This window comes from Notolabrus celidotus, chromosome 12 (genome assembly GCF_009762535.1).
Source record: "Notolabrus celidotus isolate fNotCel1 chromosome 12, fNotCel1.pri, whole genome shotgun sequence".
Lineage (NCBI taxonomy): Eukaryota > Metazoa > Chordata > Actinopteri > Labriformes > Labridae > Notolabrus > Notolabrus celidotus.
In genome coordinates this window covers 12,800,135-12,823,569 of record NC_048283.1, presented here as the reverse complement: position 1 = coordinate 12,823,569, position 23,435 = coordinate 12,800,135, and the positions used below count along the sequence as shown (strand labels likewise).

Here is a 23,435-nt window from a genome sequence, read left to right as displayed (position 1 = left end):
GTAGGAAAGAGTGACTGCATGAGAGGAAAGAGGTGTAGGAGAGGTGGAAAGGTTTTTCATGCATGGGCCCAACAGTTCCATGAAGCCCTCTAACAATACGACTTTTAGTAATGTAGTTTCGGTTTGTGTGTGTGTGGAGCGTATGTTTCCTGTGAAGGGCTGATGTGGTGAGGTGGTGACCTGATGACATTCAAACAATGTGGTTTATACAGAAGTCTGATTCTATAATCTGCAGTCTGTAATTAAACCAGCGCTTTACTGGCAATAACTTGATACCATACTTAGATTATTTCTACATTATTGTATAGACCTATGTCTCCACATTAAACCAACGCTCAGTCTTCTCCTTCACCCTCTTTTTGTTCTACCTAGCCCAGCAGAAAAAAGTCATTACATCTTAGGTGTGACATTTGCGACAACATCAGCATAACAACAGGTGATTAACAAAATATAAATCAACTCTTGTGATGATTAGAAGTCTACAGGAAATTTTGAAGCCTCACAGCCTCCTCCTGTGAGCAGTCAACACAATCAGCTGGTAACTCTACCAAGTGTCATCCTGTTAAACATCTCTCAGTCTGTTGTCACCTACACTGTGCTAAACCAGAGCTGTTTTTATAGTGAGATTGTTTGAATGTTCATATTTATCCGCTACTCAACATAGCAACATAGCCCGTGCTTAGCATGCATGAAGCTGAACAGAGGAGCCAAACATGATAGATAAGAAATGTTATCAATAAAGGATGTATTGTTAACAACAAATATCTACCACATAGCCATGATCTGATAGCTGTTAGATTTTACTGTGGTCAACAGCACGTTTTTTTAAGCTTGACCGCAGCCCCATTCAAATGAATGGGGGAGACAGAGTTTTTTACCTATACTGCAGCCGGCCACTAAGGGGAGCAGCTTTTGTGGAAGCCTCACTTCTAGCCGAGCGATCGGACGTCCATTTTTTTTACAGTCTATGGACATGACTGACAGGCGAGAATACTGTAGCTGTTAGCTATAGGAGGCTCAAAGCCTGCCTCCTTACCTCACACTAGCTCAACAAGTTGAGTCCATCATTTCCAATATGGCTCCTGCCAACAAACGGCTTCAAAGCAGCGCTTCAGAACAGATGGGTGACGTCATGGATACTACGTCCATTGATTATACAGTCTCTGGTGCTGTCAGACGCTGTCAGAAACACTTCTTACAGACCCCACGGTAACAAGTTTGATATTTTGATCCAGCAGCAGCCCGTAACTATAGCCTGTAACCAGCAGTCATTCCGAGACTGCTCTGCTGCAGTGATAAGTTAATTGTTTTATTGCTGGGATGTCAAAGTCAACGTTGATGCAGGTTAGCAACAAACATCTGCGTGTGGTTTTCAACCCTTGAGACATTTGAACCTTCAGAGTGGGTTAGCTGCAACCAAATATATCACACTGTCCCTGACCATCACTGAGAATGTAACCTTGCAATAATTCTTGAAAAGCATCATCATCTCCATAATCGGTAAAAAAAAACAAGCATTTTTAAAACAGTGTCATCTGAAACAGTGGAATTATACACTTTACAATTCTTCTTAGTTTGTTATGGACATATTCTTAAAACTTGCGTGTGCATTCTAAGGACACAGCAGATTCAGCTATGGTACAACGCTTCTCATGCCACGGTTTGGGAGATCTGTCGCCTTCTTCTCCTCTCCTCCCTTCCTTCTCTTTACCTTTCCCTGACCTCCCTCTTGCTTTTCACTGTGTCAAACTGTCCAATAAATAAAAGAAACTGCTTGAAAATAACCCACAGACATTACTCAAAAAATGACTGAAAAGTAGAGAAATAAATGCAGGGGAAGAATCGGGAGTAGAGAAGACAGCCATGTGCAGTGGGAAATATGAATGAGGACACTCTGTGCCTGACTAAGCTGCTCTGTTGTGTGTGATCTATACTTGGCGAGACACCTATAATCCTCTTTTCCCTCATAGAATAGACTCCACTCACCTGAACCATCCACAACTGCTGACTCCTAATAGTCTTTTCTGTTGACTTATTTTAAAGCAGCTCTCAATTGTCTGAACTTCTCTTCAGAGGCAGACGAGGTTTTCAAGGTTGATTAGATAAATGCCAATTAGCTGTGAAAGATTCAGTGCAGTCTCTTGTGTTTTATTTGAAACACGTGCTCTTTGCATCTTCATTCACTGTTATTCATCCTGCTCCAGAGGTCCTCCCTAACCCACTGACACCCCTCTCTCTTTATCTCTATTTTTTGCAGGGTTCGCCTTCCCAGACTGGGCCTACAAGCCAGAGTCAAGTCCCGGGTCCAGGCAGATCCAGCTGTGGCACTTCATCCTGGAGCTGCTCAGAAAAGAAGAGTATCATGATGTCATTGCCTGGCAGGGGGACTACGGCGAGTTTGTCATCAAGGACCCTGATGAAGTGGCCAGGCTGTGGGGGGCGAGGAAGTGTAAACCCCAGATGAACTACGATAAGCTGAGCAGGGCTCTGAGGTAAGATGACAGGGACTAGCATGGAGGTATATTCACACAAAGATGTATCAGACGCTGATCATGAAGAGCCCACATACTCTAGTTGAAGGAGTCATTGACCCGACCCGGATAAGCGGAAGAAGATGGAGTCATTGACTCAGACCTTGCAGTAGGATTGAACAGATAAAACACACAAGGCTCTTGTCTATTTAGACAGTTTAAGCTGTAATATAAATCTACTCTGCACTTTCTTTTTTGAGAAATGGTAGGTGGAGGAAAATTCAGATTTTAATTAAAGACAGAAAATAAACTTCATTAATTAAAACCTCTGACTCAGACTGATAACGACCTTTATGAATCATCTTGTTTAAGACACCCACATGGGTTAGGAGACAGGCCTGACCCCCCTTGAAACCAGACCCTGCTGTAAAATCACTCAACACAGAGTCACAATCATGTGGAGTTGTTGTGGGTTACAACTTGGACTGCAGGCAAAAGCAGAGGCCTTGATGGACTAACTACCAGGGGGGTTTACTTGTACTTAGGATGTTGTGTGTCACCTTTAAGGAGGCAAATGAGTCTTAGATAGTGCACTTGGGACTTGATGGTTCAATCCCTTCACCTCATGGATTTGGGCCCAGGCTGCTCTTGCCAAGAGAGGAGAACCTCTTACCTCAGCTAGTAGGGCAGAGTTCCCTCAGAGGAACTCCTAAACCCAGACGTTCAAGGGACAGCAAGCAGCAGAGTATCCAAGCCAGATGCAATCAAGGGACTCTGTTGCCACCATGTTAGCACAACTCGTTTTTTTTTTTTTTGGGTGGAGGCGGTTACTGACGTAGCAAATTCTTTAAAGTACAAAAAGAGTGAATGCATTTGCTCAGAGCAACAGTTCCTTAACTATACTGAAGCGGTAAAGATGAAGTCTGAGAATGATACACAAGGCCAGCTGTAAAGGTTTTCTGACCAAAGGAACATTTGTATAGTCTTGTGTTCACACCGAAACACTGGAAGCTATTTTAGTTGGGATAATGCTGTTTCAAGGCAATTGTCTTCTACTTTACACTACATACTTATCCAACACAAGAGGATCATTGGGTGAAGTGAGTGTATGTTTCATGGTTTTCATTGGAGGTAAGAATGCAAACAGGAAAAAGGCACATAAAGGGATTTCGTTCTTGTGGACGCTCCCAAGTGGGCAGTTTGTCTCAGGGTGTCTCCACAACAACAAGTCCTATATCACCTCAAATTCCAACCCTCCTCTGTCACCACAAACTACTAAATGTTCATCCTTTATTGTTCTTCACAATGAAGCCAAGTATCTCCTAAGTGATGCAGTGTGGCTCCAGGTACTGTTTACATCTACCTCGGCACTACTAACCTAAGTCTATAACTCTACTGCGAGAGTTAACCTGGCTTCGTGCCTTCCCACTGGGCTGACCTGGACAAGTATAGTTACAACACTGACCTGTTTGGTCGGTCACACCTCAAAGGCTTTTATACCCAGGGTTGCAAGCTAAGCAAAGCCCATTAATGTGTTACGCCAGCTATTTGGCACTGTAATTGTTTTGACCCTAGTTTCAAGTTCAGGTATAAATATCACATGAAAATATGACTCGTGTTATGATGGTGTTGCTCTGTGCTCATCATTCAAACTGAATGGGGGGGATTGGCAGTGGCACATGATTTTGTTTGGGTTTGTACTTGATGTGTTCACTTTGAAGCAGAAGTTGACCACACTGTTTAATCATGCAAAGTTTTTTAATTGGGAAGGATTATTTTAAACACCCTTTAATAATCAATTCATCTCAGAACATCTTGCCAAGGATTATTTTAGGCAGTAATAAAGGCATTTCTGACACTGGTATCTGCACCCTCAGGTATTACAACATCACATATTCACATAATGTGCTAAACTGGGAAGAACCACCTCTCATTCACTGTGTCATGTGTCCCCCGGCTTGTTTATGCTGACTAAGATTAGACTAAGCACTTTAAAGAAAGCATCATGAGCCATTAAAACCAGGGATATCTATTGAGTTGCTTTATTTAGGTTTGGAGGGCTTATCGACGCCAATGTACACTGGTGAGATCAAGATAACTTCTGTTACGGATCACATCCGGTGAGGACAGACTAACTTACATGCACTGCAAGTGTGAGCACGCATGCAATTCTCTCAGTCACACGCACACACAGGCATTCATTCAGTCTTGGACATACAGATTTAGAGTCTCTGAATTAGAGAGAATAGAATATGGATGCCCAGGCCGTGTATTTATAGCTTGTCCATCCTGTAGAGCTGTAACAGATTTGGAGCTTAGGCTGCAGTAAGTGCTTATATATAGCGAGTCTTAGTACCCTCTGATGGCCTGGCCTCAGAGGCTGATTACCAGCAAGTTTTCTACACAGGAGTTTCCCCTCAGGCACTCGTGTCCTCACCCACCCTCCTGCAGCCAGGTTGTCTCCCTCTGTGTCTATAAATTGAGCAAAGTCACTTCAGGCTTATAGCGAGGAGGGCAGGTCAACAAAACAACACACACATGCATACACACCTACGTCCATCCAGTCACCTGAATTGACACCAGAGCTGTCGTCAGTCCTGCACCGCAAGAGGCCCTGGAAATGAAGCCTCTCAAGACGCACATCAATAGTAATGTGGCGAGAGGATTAATGGCACTAAAGATTAATGAAGTTCTACAGGAGGCGCACATACACACATGTGCATGCTAACTGTCGCCATATGCTGCAAACTGTTGGAGAACAGTCCACCTCGTGCCCTTCAGATGGAGAAAACCTGGAGTCTGCTAGTTAAAGGAGAACACAGTCAGCATGTGGCAATTAGCACACACACACATGCTTACATACTTGAAAAGGAACGCCCGGTTTTGAAGTGTTCTTTTTATCACTTAGCCTGTGTAATTATTATTTCTACCTCTGTGATCTTTCCTGTCTGCCATGCACATGCTGGAAATACCCTTAATCAGAAATCAAGACTTCTGCATTGTATGTGCGGATGTGTGTGTAAGTGTGTGTAAGTGTGTGTAAGTGTGTGTGTTAGCATTTCATTTAGGGGACAGTCTCAGTCCATGCGTCATCTTTGGTCTCCCGCTCCCACGGCCGCTGTGAAATTCCCACTCCTGTTGAGAGGATTACACTCAGTGGCTGTGTGTGTGTGTGTGTGTGTGTGTGTGTGTGTGTGTGTGTGTGTGTGTGTGTGTGTGCGTGTGCGTGCGTGCGTGCGTGCGTGTGTGTGCGTGCGTGTGTGTGTGTGGACATGCTTGATGTTTGCAGAAGTTTCACTCCACTTCTTTGTCTTGTTTTGTTAATTTATTGATGAATGAGTTTGTTGTTACGGGGAGTCAACTGCATCAAAAAGGTCAGAGCCGTTGCGCTATTTCGGTGCCGCTCATGAATGAAAAGAAGGTCATGGCTGCATGTGTCGTGAGGAGTCGTATGCTATAGGTTGAGGAAGTAAACTTGTCCACAAATAAAAATAAAAAGGCAGAGCTTTCACCCGTCCTGACACCGGCTGTCTCTAATTAATGAGACCTACACTGATCCACACAGCAGAGTCGGGAAAATGAGGCCTGGTGCCAATCAGTCATTTTAGAGTGCTGCCTGGCTTAATGAGTGTAATCATGCTAAGAGGTCCCAGCTCCTAGAGACCTCCAGGCCCCCTGTCCTGCAGTCAGCAGCCAGCATTTGCTCCAACACGGTGGTCAGAGGTCAGGGGGACTGCCATGCACAGCTGGCAAAGATTAACAACACAGCACATGTGCACATTCACGTACACAAATGCACCATTGTACACAGGGCTCTTGCCCATGTATGCTTGCATGCACACATGTTTGTAGTGTTTGCTGCTTCATTTCCAGCATGAGTTTAACTGTGATGAGGCCGCCTCAGCTGGAACGCTGCCCGCAGAGAAGAACATAAATAGAATGGAAGTTCTGTGGAATTCCTGGATACAGAGAGGCTGTAAATAAACCAGATTGTCTGACTAACATTCTTAGTGTTATTAATGGTATTCAAAAACATTACATCCAATTAAAGCTGCTGTTGGTAGGAATGGTGTCAAAAACGTTACTTTTTTTCTGCTGGATTTGGAGAAAAGTTCATAATGCCCATCAGTACTCATCGGTAAGTGAAGTAAATTGAGACTATCGCGAAATCTCTGTTTTCCAATGCCTATGTATAAAGTCTGTTATGATGGACCAATCATAGCTAATCTCCAATCCTCCGTCATGATTGGTCGAGTGGCGGCCCCACTACATCGCCCTGGTTAGCTGGGAAGCCACTACCTCATAAAACGCGCACAATCATGGACATATAAAGAGTAGGCGCCGCAGCGATCGCTACTACCTATTGGCGCTGACGAGCTGTGGGGCCGCCATCTTGGTCCGGTCACCCGCTCCACTCAATGTAATCTGTTTGGCAGGCGCAATTAAGTGTCAGCGCATTTAATCAATCATAACTCGCTGAATACTAAACTGATTTTCATGCAGGGTTTTTTCTGCAAACGTCATACATGTAGGTATGATACAGGACACATGGTTTGGCGTAATTTAATATTCATAGTGGGCTTAACAGTACTAGAATATTCTGATATGTGATATGTGATGTATGATAGGTATTTTGCCGCACAGTGCTCTGGCATCTTGAAGTCTCTGCTGCTTCAGTATACGTTAACAGGTGGAATCATGGGTAGGATAACCGGACCAAGATGGCGGCTGTATTTCTTGTGCCCCAGCAGCTAATGCGTCGTCTACTCATTATATGTCTATGCACACAACTATCTTTTGTGGGTGGGTTTACGAGAGCAAAGAGGGGAGGGGTAGTGTTGACATTCAAAATCTATCCCCGAACTGATGTTTATATCACGACTACCAACAGCAGCTTTAAGTCTTTAAGTAGGGAAAAAATATCAGGGTTCTCTATTGACTTTGTGTAAAAGCAAGGTGCGTTCTCGTTGCTTTCTTTTGCTGGTGAACGACAGAAAAAAATCCCCAAAGTTGCTGTTTGGTAGAATGCAATACCGAAAAGGAAGCTTGAATGAACCTGGGTGAGGCCTGGTTTTGATATGTGTCAGGTTAAATGATGATCTGACCTGGTGGAACAACAGAATGGTTGCAATGATCAGAGTACTTTGACTCTGGACGGTCAGCACGATCAGTTCTTTAAGATACCGTAAGTTAAGTAAAGAGAGGATGTGAAGATGGATGGACAAAATGAAGTTTACAGTAATGCTATAAAACTAATTTGTGTTTAAGGTCTAACCCTACTCACCACATCTCCAAAACCCTGCACAGGAAACACTGCTGCATATACTCACAGTGTTACTCATCCCTCTGGCTGAGCCTGTAGGTCAGAAGGCCTCTCACAGCAGCAGAGCTTTGTGTGGAAACAACCAGGGCCAGGGAGAAAGTGCAGAGGGAGCACCCGGGGATAGGACCACTGTATGACTTCGTATTCAATGTACATACATCAGTGCGCATTGTCTTTCCATTGTCTCTATCAGCAGCACGTATGTGTTCAGTGTACATGTTGTTGTGTGTACATCATTGTCCCCAAATGAATGAGGCCTTTATTTTGTACGAGGGCGGCATGCACACACACCAGAGTGTGCTCGAGTACATATTCACACCCACGGAGCATGTGACCGGCCTAATCATACCCTGACCAGATCCTCCTCTTTACACACAAACACACATACAGTGTAGACCCCATCACCCTCTCTCTCTCTCTCTCTCTCTCTCTCTCTCTCTCTCTCACACACACACATACAAAAAGCATGTGACACCTTTCCTTATCATACCCCCACCCTGCCCACATCCCTGCACAAACACATTTTATGTCCTTTTTTAAAACCATAAACACTCACCAAACCTGGCCTCCACACAATGCAAGCACGCTCACATGTGTATCTTCAACACACACACACACCTGAGTGTGAGCAGCTGGTGTGTGTGTGCATGTGTGTATGGAAGGATCTGGCTGCGATGTGTGTGCAATAGCCAATGCTGACGAAAGAGGCAGAAAATAAACACGGGGCTCATGGGGAGTATTGTAATCCCAACTTCCTGTCACAGTCAGCGCCTATTTACAGCCCAACAATGGAAAGGCACAGCCTGTCAACACACACACACACACACACACACACACACACACACACACACACACACACACACACACACACACACACACACACACACACACACACACACACACACACACACACACACACACATACAAGGCACACGCACACAGGGGTTAGTTTACTTTGTTTTCAGTGTTGACATTTGTGTGCGTGTGTGTGTATATAAAGTGATACTGAAATAGATTGGTGATCTAATACACATATCATATTATAGGTAATACAAAATGTTGTCAATAGCAGGATGGGTTTGTTTCCATCCTCACTATCTAAAACAGAAGAACAGATAAGCACACTCAGTCCAATAAACAAAGCATGTGTGAGACAGTGAGAGGCTCTTTAGTGTAATGACTGCGGTGTATCAAACCATCAACAAGGTTAACACTGAGATATACACATTTACCACCAACTTGTTGCTTGTTGGCACATTGTTAGAAGAATATTTTAGTCATCTTTCAGTCATTTTAAAGCACTTTTAATTCCTTACTCTGCTTGACATAAAGCAGAAACAGAAGGGGGACAACTACTAGTTTTCTACTACTCATAATGGCATTCTTGCTAATCTCAAGTCTGTGTGTAATACCTGCTCCTGATTGGTCAAAACCCCTTAACACAAAATTGTTAGATTCATGTATTATTTCAATTTTAGATTCATGGTTAAAGACTGACCCATCAGTAGCACAAGGAGAGAGAAGAGGAAAACTGTGCAGAAACTAATGAGAGAAGTTTAACCCTCCTGTTAAGTTCGTTTCTCAGGACAGAGTCAATTTGACCCGGGGTATGTTTAATTATCCAGAAGTGTCAGAAACCAAAAAATCCCCCAAAACATTGTTTATATCTCATTATTAACTCCACTACTAACCATTTCAATCAACATTTAGCGCAATGGTCTTCGTCACCTCTCACAGATCATGGTTCAAAGAGGATAACTCTCTTGTTTTCATAAAAAAAATCATGTTAAAACTTTTTGAATGTACATTGAAAATACCTACATATAAATACAATAATTTTACATGACATAGATTTTTGTTTATGGCTAGTTATGTCGTATTTAGCTAGTTTGGAAGGCATATATTGCCTAAATGGGCAGCGACCTCTGAATACCGCTAGCCTTTCATCCACTTTGACATTAGGGCCTAGGTTATAGAGTGGTAGAAGTTCCTCTACCCACAATCCCAAACAAACTATTATTATTTGACACTTCTGACCCCCTTTTAGCCTCCACTTGACTGCGGGGTCAAATTGACCCTAACGGTATATATGCAATATAAACATCCAGGGGGGGGGGTTGCAAATACGTGAAAATGTGAAATGAACCATATACATTTTATGTGTTGATAACACTAATTAAGCCAAGAAGAAGAAGTTGCATACCGAAAAAACACCTTTGAAAAATAACAGGAGGGTTAAACACACAATGAGCTGTGTAAAGAAACATGAACCAAATTGAAGAAAACAGACACCAACAACCACAAACCGCAACACGGCATGGTCTTTGGAAGTGTCATGGGGCTTCTGTTAAGTGAGAAGAAAATGCCAACAGAAAAGTTGCATGAAAGAGCAACTTCTAGGCTGACAGGTGCTGCTGGTATTTTCTGCATTTGTTAAGAATGCCTAGGGAAAAAAGCCTAGGAAAACGTGAAGTTCAATGTATTACATGACGATAAAGCATAAGGATGCTTCGACTTCACTGTTTAGGAAAAATATAGGCTTAACATAAATTGAATCCACAGGTTGGCTGATGAGAACACCTTGGCCATGTAATCTTACGCACTAACAACGTATTCACTTCAACCCTGAATTAGAATACTGTTTAAAATGACTGTGTTCATTCATTGCCACTGAGTTCCTGCAGTCCAGCGTGTGTGTGCGTGTGTCTGTGTCTGTTTCTGCTTTGATCATAGTGTTTTGGACCACAGCAGGTCTGTGTAATCGCAGCCTTAATCCCTGGCCTAGAATCACACACAAAAACAACAGAGTTGATAGAAAGCCTCAGCTCTGTTTCCCTGAAGGCTTTGCCTAAATCCATACTCGCATTGATTGTTCAATCTACTCTTTTGGTTAAACAGGGAACAGGATAAAGCCACAGCTCTTGGATGATACGCTCTGGGGGTGTGTGGGGGCACATGCACCCATGTGTTTGATTACGTCTGAATGAGATGACAGTAACAGAGTCAGAGAAGGGGAGAGGTGTGTGTGTATGTGTGTGTGTGTGTGTGTGTGTGTGTGTGTGTGTGAGGGGAGTGCGGTGGGCAACTAAACACAGGCACTCAAAGAATCTCTTTCTTCTCTTTTGAAGTGAGTTCAAATGCTCTTCAAAGACTGTCTGCCTGTATGACGGAGCAGGAGGAGGGGGCGTGAAGAGCCAGTGGGTGACCATGTGCTCTTAACGCAGCTTCAGTGGCAGCGGCTAAGATTATGTTAAATTGTCGTCCACTTCCAAAAATGCTACAGCACTCTTTCTATTAGCTACGTGTGAGAGCAGCCGGGCGCACACAATGCTTTAGTAGGCCATGCTCCCTACTAACCGACTACCATGAGCCAGATCCACACAGATGTGTCATGACAGTGATATTATTAGCTTTTGTGATGTGTCCATAATTACCCAAACCATGCTCTCAGTTGCCAGTGCTTTGGATGCAACTTATAAAGAAAAACCTTCCATCATGAAGTATCAATCAACTTCATGGCCATGTGCATCCTGTTGTGTCGATAACTGGTGTCATGATGAGAAGTGTCTCTCAGATTTTGTCCACCTTCTTTCTTGATTGCAGTGGAAGATGTAAAACTGAATACATAGTTTGCTGATCTTCACTTTTTGGGGGTTGTGTATAGGGATGCACCGATTCGATCCTGGTATTGGATATCGGCTGGATCGGACTCAAAAAGCTAGATAGGATATCGGTGACAAGGGGCCGATATATAATGCCGATCCATATGGCAGATCTATTCATCTCAGTTCTATGCTTTTCTGTGTTTACCACAGCCATGTGCGTCTCCTATGTCATCAGCGCCGGCCGTTCTGTTCATTTTTGCCCTGAGGAGCATGATGGAGGATAACTACAGAGGCTCTGCAGTTTAGCTGCATGTCAAGCTTCTTTTGCTAACAACTCCACCGGGAACTTGCAACATTTGCAGCGCTAATGTTTCAACAGTTGGCAGTCGAGCTGAAAAATCAAGTGAAAGATTACAGAAACGTGAGTTGTGTTATTTGGACACCTTTATAAAATGTGCTGCTGATTAATATCGTCACAATATCAGACGCGGAGAAGGGAAACAGTAAGGGTACAGCTGGGCAGAGTAATAATGTATTCAATGATTTTAATAGCCCTCCTCTCTGCCACCGGTACACTGTACTTCTGTGGGAAACACTACGTTGATATACTTTTTATTTTCTCATTTGAAGCAGTGTTTTTATACAGAATATTGAATTCCTCTTATCCACTGCTGAGGTTAACAGTTGAATTGTAATATCTGTTGGTTAGGAAGATTAACTCACCAAACTGCTGGTGCATATTTATAATCTCTTAAATAATGATACTGTCAGTTTAAAAATCTTTATTTTATTTTGGTTTACAAAGTCAGAAAAGCCTGAAGTTGCCAAAAATATGATTCTATCCTCACATTAAGGAATAGAGATTGTTGAATCAATACCAGGATCGGATTGGCTAGTATCGGTATCGGCAGATACCAAAGCCGAGGTATCGATATCAGTATCAGGACCTAAATAGTAGGATCAGTGCATCCCTAATTTTGTGCACCTTCTTTCTTGATTGCAATGGAAGATGTAATACTGAATCCTTAGTTTGCTGCTCTTCCCTTTTTGGGGAATGTCTACCTGACTAAAAATAACTCAGCAAAAGGACAAGTGGAAAGCTCAGATAAATTAGCAGAAAAGACAGGAACAGAGTGGTAGTGGTGTTTGAGTGGGGCAGAACTTTTGAGCATTACCTGTTGAGGTTAAAACATCTGGAGAGGAGATGATCATTATTTTAGTCTCTGAATTCCCTTTGCGTAAGGTGTCTGCTGCTCTGCACTGTTATATAAAAGGCTTTACGTGGTGGAAGACAAATCTGTGAGATTTATTTCTCTGACTGCGGAGCTTTTATTAACCCTCCTGTTATGTTGCGGGTCAAACTGATCCTTTGTAAATTCTATTTTAAGCAACATGTCCCTTCCAAACCAGCTAAATGCAGCATAAAAATCTGGGCAGCATGTGACAGAAGAGGAGTCATGTTAATTTATCAACATCACTTCAGAAAGAACAAAAAAAATTCAAAATGTAAAATAAAATAAACGAAAATCTATGTCAAACTATTGTATTTATATTTGGGGCTTTCCAATGTACATTTTGAAAATTTTTAACATTAATTTTAATGAAAAACGAGTGAGTTATCTTCATTGAACCATGATCTGAGAGGATTGAAAACACCAATGGACTAAATCTTGATTTAAATGGTTAGTAATTGTTAAAAAATTGAGTTAATAAATGTGTAGTGGGATTTTTTGGGGTTCTGACACTTTTGGATAATTGAATATGCTCCGGGTCAAATTGACCCAAGGAACATTATTGCTGTTCTTGAGAAACGAACATAACAGGAGGGTTAAGGTTTACCTAAAAAACTCACAACCAAGTCATATAGAGTTTTAGTAGGTGTGGTTTTTCAGAAAGTGATTGAACATGATTCAATTTTGATCCATTCAGCTTTTGCAATTCTTCTATGTGATGAATATTTTGGATTTGTTTGTTTTCCACCCTTGCAGTCTGTTTTTATATTTTAGCCAGACCGACGCACAGCCGGTTGACTTTTTTTTAACCATCAGCTAATTCAATAACAGTCCTGTTGTGATTTTAATTCTGCTTGACTTCCTGCCCGTCTCTGTCTGTCCCCTCGCTCCCGACTGCTTCTCTCCCCTCCTTCCCGGCCCTTGTGAGTGTCTCCCCTAGAGCAGAAATTACATGCTGCTTTGTGCCTGGCGTAAACAATGTTTTCAACAGTGCAGGCCTGTCCTGTCTCTCTCTGTCTCTCCCTCTCTCTCATCGCCTCCGGGGATGAGTGGAGAGCGCAGGGAGAGGGATAGTTGGCATAAAGAGGGGGAGGAGGATTGATGAGAGAAAGAAGAGAGGGAGAGGTATCAGGGGGAATAAAGGGAGAAGGGTTGAAGAGAACAAGAGGAAAAGAGCAACAGTCTGTTCCTGGAGCAAAAAAAAAAAAATGGCCCAACCAGTCTGCATAATAAGCATAATAAGAGGGGGTGAAGGGCGACACCTCCCCAAAAAAAACACACACACACACACACACACACACACACACACACACACACACACACACACACACACACACAGACACACACACACACACACACACACACACACACACACACACACACACACACACACACACACACACACACACATTCACCGCCGTCTAGATAACTACCATTCAGTGTAATGATAGTCAATGGGCTCTGATTATCTCAGCATTACCTACATACCCTGAAGCCCCTGTCTTTGTCAGCACACTTCACTTAACTTGTGCCAGCAGACACACGCTGGAGGAAAGGAAATCAGAGTCTCGAGCTATAAAAGCAGGTAGGCATGCAGACATGATGAGCAAATGTGCCGTCTGGTCAAATCTGGTGTTCAAAAAGCCGGGGGTAGCGTTCAACATTTAGGTGGTAGTTTTGGAGAGCACGGCGCACACATGCTTGTTATCTCCCCAACAGACAAAACACAGCATCTTTATTCCTTTCTTTATCTCTTCGTCTTTCCTCCGCTCTGTCTGTGTGAGGCCTGGCAGCCAGGGATCTAGAGGTTACATAAAGTGGATGTGGATCTGGGGAAGAAAGCAGAGAGATGTTACATAAAGAGCTGTAGCTGGACAAAGGTTAATAAAAATGGAGCCTTGTACTGTAGGCAGGAGGCATGGGAGAGAGAAAGCTTGAAAAAAAAAAAAACATAGAGAATGGCCATTACATAAACAGATAAAGATGGGGTGAATTATTGGTGGCTCTGCTTTAGAGTTACATAAAGAGATGGGTCCATCTAGCAAAATGAATTACAGCTTGTGTGTGTGACGCTTGTCAGACAAAGCCTGAACTTGAAAGACCTTAAAAGACATATTTTGTCCTGATTCCTGGCTGTGTTTTACGCACACGGATTAGTAAAGGTACCACGCAATCAAAGTCCACACGGGCCTCACACACCCACCGTCAAACACGCATGCAGCGGCTCACACACCCGTGTGCCCTCACTGTTTGCAGTCTACATTTGGCTGCTGTGTTAACGCTACAAACACGGACTTCTGATCTTTTAATTGTTTATCCCTCCACACATCACAGCTCAGTCCATCCACAGCCAGCCATTGTCTATCTGCTCTCTCTCTTTTTATTCCTTTTCTCTCCCCCCCCTCTCTCCCTCTACTAGGTCTGCTTTGTGCAAATGTCATACAACACTCTGTAATATCTATCATTAGAGGGGGGAGGCGACATGAAAGACTCATGCTTATTAAAGTGTGTGCTTGAGTGTGCAGCCGCATCTGTCAGACTCAATGAAAAAAAGGAGAAATAATATTTCAAAATGAGGCGTACGTTTGTGACAAACGCAGAATTTATATTTCTGGTGGTATCAAAACTCTTGCATAAGACATTATGCAGTCGGTTATTTAACCCTGAGACGTGTCCTCAAATTTACCTTTACATGTGATCTGCATGTGTGAGCACCATGTCTTTTCCTAATGTCTGCCTGTTTGCTTCTCTTCACCAGATACTACTACAACAAGAGGATCCTCCACAAGACCAAAGGCAAGAGGTTCACCTATAAGTTCAACTTCAACAAACTGGTGTTGGTCAACTACCCGTTCATCGACATGGGCTCCACTGGTAAGCCTGGACAGACTGAGACTGTGTGTGTGTGCATGTCTGTGCATGTTCAGATATCTCTTAATCCCACAATAGGATAGCATTATTACATAGGATTAAGCAGGAGAACATTATATATCATTTCTCAGTATTCTCTCTCTCTTTTTTTCCTCCCTTTCTCCATCCCCTGATTCCGCTCTCCAGGAAGCAGCGTTCCTCAGAGTGCCCCTCCCGTACCCACCGGTGCAGGGACTCATTTCCGCTTTCCTCCATCGACACCCTCCGAAGTCCTCTCCCCCAATGAAGACCTGCGAAGCCCTGGCGGCATGTTCAGCTCCGTGGCCCGACGCATGGCACGCGGCTCTGTCAGCGACTGCAGCGATGGCACCTCAGTCAACTCTGAAATTGAAGAGGGTAACACAGGAGCAGGTGAGGAGAGGGGTGAGAGAGGTATGAGTGGAGGAGGAGGACCTGGTGGCGGAGGAGGCTACAGAAGCATAATCCACCCTCGTCTTTCTCATGAAGCCCTGTTCCGTATGTATGGAGGACCAGGCAACCCTGCAGGGCACCCAGGCTCCCGGGGCCACACAGGACACCGGATCCACCAAGAACCCCTGTCGCCCTTCCCTGTGTCCCCACTGCCAGGGCCAGGAGGAGCCGGCCTCCTTGCACCTCCTTTGTCTCCAGCCCTTTCAATGACGCCGACATCCCACCTCCCTTACACCCCGTCACCCACACTGTCACCCATGTTAGGCTCCCACTTCTCCTTCAACCCCGAGGACATGAAGCGCTACCTGCAGGCCCACACCCAGTCAGTGTACAACTATGGTCTGAGCCCCAGAGCCTTCCTCCAGTACCCCAACATCGTCATCCCTCAGCCACACCGGCCGTCTGCAGACAAGACCCTCACAGGAGAGAGAGGTGAGAGAGCAGAGCGAGTAGCTGCAGGGGGAGGAGAGAGGGGAGGAGAGCGCCACCACCATCCAACTCTGGCTCATTCGGCCCACCACCACCACCATCCGCATCCGCCTCACACCGCCCATCCTCATCCGCATTCTCATCCCATGCACCACCCGCTCCACCTGGGCGAGGAGCCTCCACACATGTCTCCCTTCAAGTTCAAGCTGCAGCCGCCACCGCTGGGCAGGAAGCAGAGGGATGGGCAGAGCCAGAGCAAACTCAGGCAGAGCTCCATGTCGTCAGGGTCAGGGTCCATGTCATCTACCTCTGGCCTCGGATCCTCGCTGTCATTCGGCAGTGACCTGAGCTCAGCCAGCGGCTCCGGCCTCATCTCTGCCTCCTCTTCAACGCAGTCTCTTAACAGCGCGGGACTTCCCAAGATCAAGGTGAGATACTGGGATCTAAAAGTCTCCCTCCTTGTAACAATCAAAAAACAATCTGTGACATCACTTACCACAAGACACATAAATAATTTACCTGCATTATTAACAACAAGCTATTATCTTAAAGCAACCTTTTTTTAATAAGCACTTCATTTGAGTAATTAAGAATATAACCTTGCTTGATTGTAGTGTTATATTATGAATCATCACTGAGTTTCTATTAGTTTTATTTTCCTCAGATGTTCATCTCTTTGTCTGTTTCTTATTCATCCATCCCTTAGGTGGAGCCCATCTCTGACATTGAGTCAGAAGAAGAGGTGGAGGTGACTGACATTAGTGATGAGGACCTGGATGAGAGAGACGAGGAGTTTGAGCTCTTCTCCCCTCGCCACACAAGAGCCCCTAACCACCACCACCAGCACCAGCACCAGCACCACCACCACCACCCTAACGGCACTGTAGCCCCCCAACATCACCCCCATCCGGATGAGGACCTTGATGAGGATGTCTTCAAAGCCCCTGCTCCGCCTCCACCTGGCCTGATGCCCTTCTTCACCTCACATCACACACACTCCAGTGTGCATCGTGTGCTGCCTACCCTCAAGAGTGAACCCACCGAGCCAGGGGACGGTCACACGCCTCCACCTCAGACAGGCTCCCAGACAAAGTGCATCCCTCTAAAGCTGCGCTTCAAGAGGCGCTGGAGTGAAGACCAGCGCATGGAGGCCTCACAGGAGGAGTCAGACGACAAGAAAGTTCGACCACAGGAGGAGAGAGAAAGAGAGAGGAGGAGTAATGGACGGATGGAGATGGATGACGACGGGACGGGAAGTGGGGACGGAGACAGTCCTCCTCCATTGACGTACGAGGGTTCTTTAACCACACCGTTGTCCTCTCAGCGGAGAGTGAGTGCCGAGCTGCATCGTGCCACTGCACAGCTGTCTCTGGAAAACAAAGACTGCTGATGAGAGACACAAACACTACTGCTCCAGTAACACTGGAGGTAGTGCAGGAGTATGTAAATGGTTCCTCTGTAATCCCTCTCCCACACTGACAAACTAGATTCCTGAAACCTCCAGTGAAAAGACAGCACAGTCCAACATACACACATATTAAACCTACACCTCAGAGACAGCCTGACTCTCGTTTTGTCAGATCTTCTACCAGCTTTCTGTCTGGATCAGAGCTTCTCTGGGACGCATCCTTTTTTAAGGAGGTGGGACACAGCCATCCCAGAACAGTGACTGTAACAGGTGTGAAATCAAAAGATGGGAGGAAGGCTCCGCTTCTAAAACTTGGCTCCAAGTTCACCTCCCACCTGGCCAGTGAAGCTCCACATACTCTGCACCAGTAGCACAGCTCCCTTCTTCAGATTCCACCAGTATAATCAGCAGCACTTTTCCTCAGGGGACACATACTCCCTTACAGCATAGAAACACACCTAGGATCCCATTGTACACACTCTCCCCTGTGTTCTTTTCCTATTAGCTGGTGGGACTTTGATAAGTGCCTGCATCTAAAAACCCACAGCCCGCCCTGGAGTGTCATGGAAGAGAGCAAGGAAAGGAGAGGACTGCTATGATTAATCATTCTTGTAAAATTAGGAATATACCGACAAAAGGAAAGTGTGTCTCAAAGACTTAAGAGTGGGGCTGATGGGTGTTTTCTGACTGACTCTTAAACCTGGCCCACTCCACTCAGGGAAGCCTATTGCTGTATGTTTATTGGAATCATGCACAGAAATACACACAGGCAGAAAAACACAGCCAACAAGTGAAGGTGGACTCACAATGGAAAACGCACACACACTCACATCCACAATTATAAATGCGCAGACTTGGACTTTTGCACACTGTTCTCTTTGAGCTTTTGACTTTTGTATAACCTTTTCCTGTCTCTCTCCTGTCCTGCTACTCTTTTCTCTTGCGGACCACTTGTGGAAACATCATGACTCCACTTAAAGAAATGATTCTAACCCCAGGGAGTTATGAGTCAAAGTATAAAGAAGAATTCATTATCCAAGGGACAGCTCATGGGACCAAGAGGGGGGGAAGGCAGGAGTGTTTTGAGGGGTTCCAGTAACTGTTAACCAGCCGACTCACCTCACCTAACATGGCTTGTATACTGACACAAACAATCTCTGCAGGCCGAGCAGCACAGAATACGAGTTCACCAGCGAACGCTCTCTTAACAATCATCAATGGTGTTAAAACTAAACCAGCAAAGACACACACAAACACACACACAAACACACACAACACTGCCTTTAGTTCTTAAACACACACTCTCTCTCTCTGTCCGGACCTCCAGCTCTCCCTGTAGTGGCATCATACTCAGGCCCTGAGAGTGTCTGAGACTGCAGGCACTGTTTACAACAAGACAGCCCAAGAGAGTGGGTAACATCTTAGACCTCACACACACACACACGCACACACACACACACTGCCTCTCTATGCCTTGTTTTTATAGCATGTATAAAAGTGCAAACTGAGCTCTAATAACACACAAACTATATCTTTATATATCTAAATGGAATTATGAAATAAGATTTTAAAGAGTACCATAGCATTTTAAAGATATGATGGATTCAGGATTTTTTTTGTTAAGTGGATTATTTTGAGTGATTACACACTCAGTAGGTGATATACAGTTATATATGGAGGGTGGATGGGCAAGAAGAAGTTGGGTAGGGGGTCCAGGTCTTTCTTGTAAATTTGTTTCATAGACAAACCACAAGACCAGCACAGGGCATGCTCTGCTGTTCACTCTGCTCCTTCCAGTCTGTACAGTCTAATTCAGCTCAGCTCAGCTGGGTTTTCCCTGGCCTGAGCACTCTTAGCCATCCGTGTGTGTGTGTGTGCGCGTGTGTGTGCGTGTGTGTGCGAGTGTGCGTGTGTGTGTGTGTGTGCGCGCGCGCTCATGGGTTATTAGTAAAGTAGTAATCCACTCTTTTCTTTCAGTCCGGTTAGCATATCGCTCCAAAGTTCACAACAGCTCTGAAACAGGGCAAAGGAGAGAGAGGGGGGGGGGGGGATAAGGGGGTTAATCATTACTGATATTATCCTGGAACATGTGAAACCCTATCATGAAAAGCCCCTCTCCTCCAGCTATGCACACACACACTAATGAATTGTGATTGTGTTTTGACATCCTGGAGGCCCGGGCGGTCTGTGAGGGATCTGACTAGTTAGCTGAGCAGTGTTGATCACGACCTGCCCCCCTACCTGGCCAGCACAAGAAGACGGATCTATAGCAGTGAGCTGTGAGATCGACGGCCTACAGGCGGTCTGTGTAGTCGAGCTGATTGAATTTCCTCATCAGAACCCCGTGGGCTGGACTGGAGCATGTCACAACATGCATACACACACACACATACACACTTTCTGCCACACAGACACTCACCCACACTAAGCCCTGTGTCTGTACCTGAACTGACAGCTGCCTTATTACTATTTGTCATATCTGAGCAACAGAAGAGACATCAGTCTTACATGCTCTACTCTCTCTCTCTCTCTCTCTCTCTCTCTCTCTCTCTCTCTCTCTCTCTCTCTCTCTCTCTCTCTCTCTCTCTCTCTCTCTCTCTCTCTCTCTCTCCTTTCAGTTTCATTTTTCCCTCACTCTGTTTCAGGCGTTGTCTGACGTCCAGCTCACTGAGACACACTCTGCCTCAGTCATAATATTTGCAGGGTACAAAGATTGATTGGACTCTTAATTGTAACACAGGCTGTCTCTCATCCTGTGCTTGGCCTCTGAAGTCAAAGTACAGTAAATAAACAGCACGATAACATTTCTCCATCAAGACAAAAAAAAAAGGTTTCTCTGTTTATTTTTCTGATGTCGATATTGCTATTGATTATTGTTGGTGTTATTATTGTTCTCATTGGGTTATTAACCTCTCCATCTGGCATTATCATTATTCCATGGCACTGTTAGCTGATGCTTTTAATGTTGTGTACACCTAAAACTCCTTCCCCTGTTTCAAACCTACAAGCCCTCTAAACCAGACATTTTACTTGTCATTAGTTTTTACAAATGTAAAATAACAAAAATGTGTAATATTAATTTTGATGCTGACAGAAGTAACAAAGGGGGGTGAGAAGGCGGGGGATGATTTTATTTAGAGGTAAAGGGGGATGATTTTATCTTTCTGTCATATATTGTAATTTTTGTTTTATAATGTTACTATTTTTCTCTTGCTCTTGTATATTTTTTCTTTTTTTGGGGGTTGGGGTGGGGTGGGATGGGAGTCGGGCGGGGGGGTATAATTTTAAAAGAAAAAAAAGATGTGTATTGTTTGTGTAAAGGTCTATCTTTACCCTCTTTCAGTCTGTTCTTTTGCCTCGTCTCCCCCGAGCAGTTACATAACACTCAGATGGACAGATGAGAGTTAATACCATGATGTAACATTGAATTTCTCCACTTGTTTCATGTTTTTTTTCCAAACTTGTAATTAAGCTGTAATCAGGGTTAATTAAAACTGGTTAAAACACAATATACATATCAGTGTGTTTATGTTTGCCTGCCTTTATTCAAACATCCATATTGATTAATGGGACATAATCAGAGAGGGGAGTTTTATTACCAGGTTTATTTGTAAACAGAAAGATTAGGTGCTGACTTATTTCCTGGCAACAACAAGCTGACAGACACATTAGGCCTTTTGGTATTTCTGTACTTCAAAATTACAATTATTCACACTAAACAAGTGTCCTTTATAGGTAGTTTGTTTAAATGATAACTGTTGTTGACCTAATAAAAAACATAAATTGTCGGTCAGTGAGTTAGGAAGACAATTCCAGTTCATTTTTAGGGTTATTAACAACTAGCTAGCCTCAAAGCCTCAGACAGCTGACAGTGTTATTAACAATAGAGAGACTGGAGACAGTGGAGAAGCAGCTAGTTGAAGCTGGGAAGTTGTTTATAGCCAAATTTTAATTTATTATTTAATTTAACCAACAAATTATGAAAGGCTAGGCTTAACCTGCTAGCTTTAGCTTCATGTCCATGTATATCATGAACAATGAACAGGTGAGAAAACTCTCACTAACTCCTTAAAGCTGCTGTTGGTGGTCACATAGTAAACATCTGTTCAGAGAGAGGGACTTCGAATATCAACACTATCCCTCCCCTCTCTGCTCCCCTAACCCTGCCCACAAAAGATCATTGTGCATGTTCTATGCAAGCGGCGACCTCCAGTCTAAAAATATGAGACCAATTCGTAAGTGCTAAAAACTGCAGTTCATCGAGGATCTGTTTGAGGCTGACTCCTGAAGTACAGGAAACCACATACACACCAATTCAAAAAAGACGATCTTCACAGCAAAAATAAACATGTTTACAGCCTGGTACAAAAGACCAGTGTAATCTCAATAGCTCATTTCTCGATCCGCACACACTGTAGGGGAGGTGAATTTTTTTTCTAACGCAGCAATTTCAAAGATATTTAGATTACGAGTCTTCCAATGAGAGGCACAGCTGACTTGATTGGCACTCGGGAAAACTGTAGCTGCTGGCTAGGAGGCTCAAACTCCGCCTCTTTATGTCACAATCGCTCGACAGCAGCAATATGGCTGCCGAGGATTAGCCTCAAAACAGCGCTTCAGAAACAGATGGGTGACGTCACGGATACTCCGTCCATATTTTATACAGTCTATGGTAATAGTGGCTCCCAAGCTAATCAGGTCGATGTAGTGGGGCTGCTGCTCGACCAATCAGGACGCAGGATTGGAGATTAGCTCTGATTGGTCCGTGATAACGGGATAAAGGGGAATCATAACATTACTTGACTCATCGGCATTGGAAAACTCAGAGATATCACAATAGTCTCAAATTACTTCACTTACTGATGAGTACTGACGGGTATTACGACCTTTTCTCCAAACCCAGCAGAAAAAAAGTAACGATTTTGACACCATTCCTACCAATAGCAGCTTTAAGTAAGAGTATTTAGAACACCATAATATTCTATCAATGTGCAGTATATTCCACTCAATTGTTATATATCATCTGCCTTCAATTTTTTTTAAATGTAAACCTAGCTTCAAGGTCTACAGGGCAACACCCTACTATCCAAGAATATATGGACATACAAAGCATACCTATAATCAATACACTGATAGCACAGAAAAATATATCCCCTTGCATCATTGTTCAGGCCATTATTCAAAACATATAATACATGCTTTTATTGAAGGCTAGACTTTTCTATGTATTTTGGCCTCAGCCTCTATGAGTTATACAAAATACAACTTCAAAAAAAGGTGTAAAAAGTTAAATTTTAACATGTAGTTGCAAGCAATTTAGATTCATTGTTAAAGTTGTGTTCCAAGTAGCTCTGAAATGCGACACAGTGTTGGTATGATAATGAAAATAACAGGGAAAAGTATGTTTAAGGTGATTTTACAGTTATTGCAGCTCACAAAAATGGTATAACTTTTCTACAAGACTCACAGCATTGTATTGAGCAGAAAACAGCATGAATCTATTATAAATACAACTCCATCCTAATACTTAGATTCTAACAAGCATAAATGTACAATGACAGAGTTATCTGTGGGTGTGATAACTCTTTTATCCTCTTCTACTGGCTAACCACCACACTGATAAGA

The 23,435-nt window shown here is 43.8% G+C and overlaps 1 protein-coding gene across 1 annotated transcript in view; it reads left to right on the top strand.

Annotated features, from left to right (window-relative positions):
• erfl3 (Ets2 repressor factor like 3) overlaps positions 1–21,319 on the top strand; it is a 62,469-nt gene extending 41,150 nt beyond the window's left edge. The window contains exons 2-5 of the mRNA XM_034697235.1: positions 2,258–2,492; positions 15,390–15,505; positions 15,689–16,830; positions 17,109–21,319. Coding sequence (XP_034553126.1) covers positions 2,258–2,492; positions 15,390–15,505; positions 15,689–16,830; positions 17,109–17,792 — 2,177 coding nt within the window. The 3' untranslated portion in view covers positions 17,793–21,319. The remainder of the gene's footprint in view (positions 1–2,257; positions 2,493–15,389; positions 15,506–15,688; positions 16,831–17,108) is intronic.
• The last annotated feature ends 2,116 nt before the right edge of the window (positions 21,320–23,435 follow it).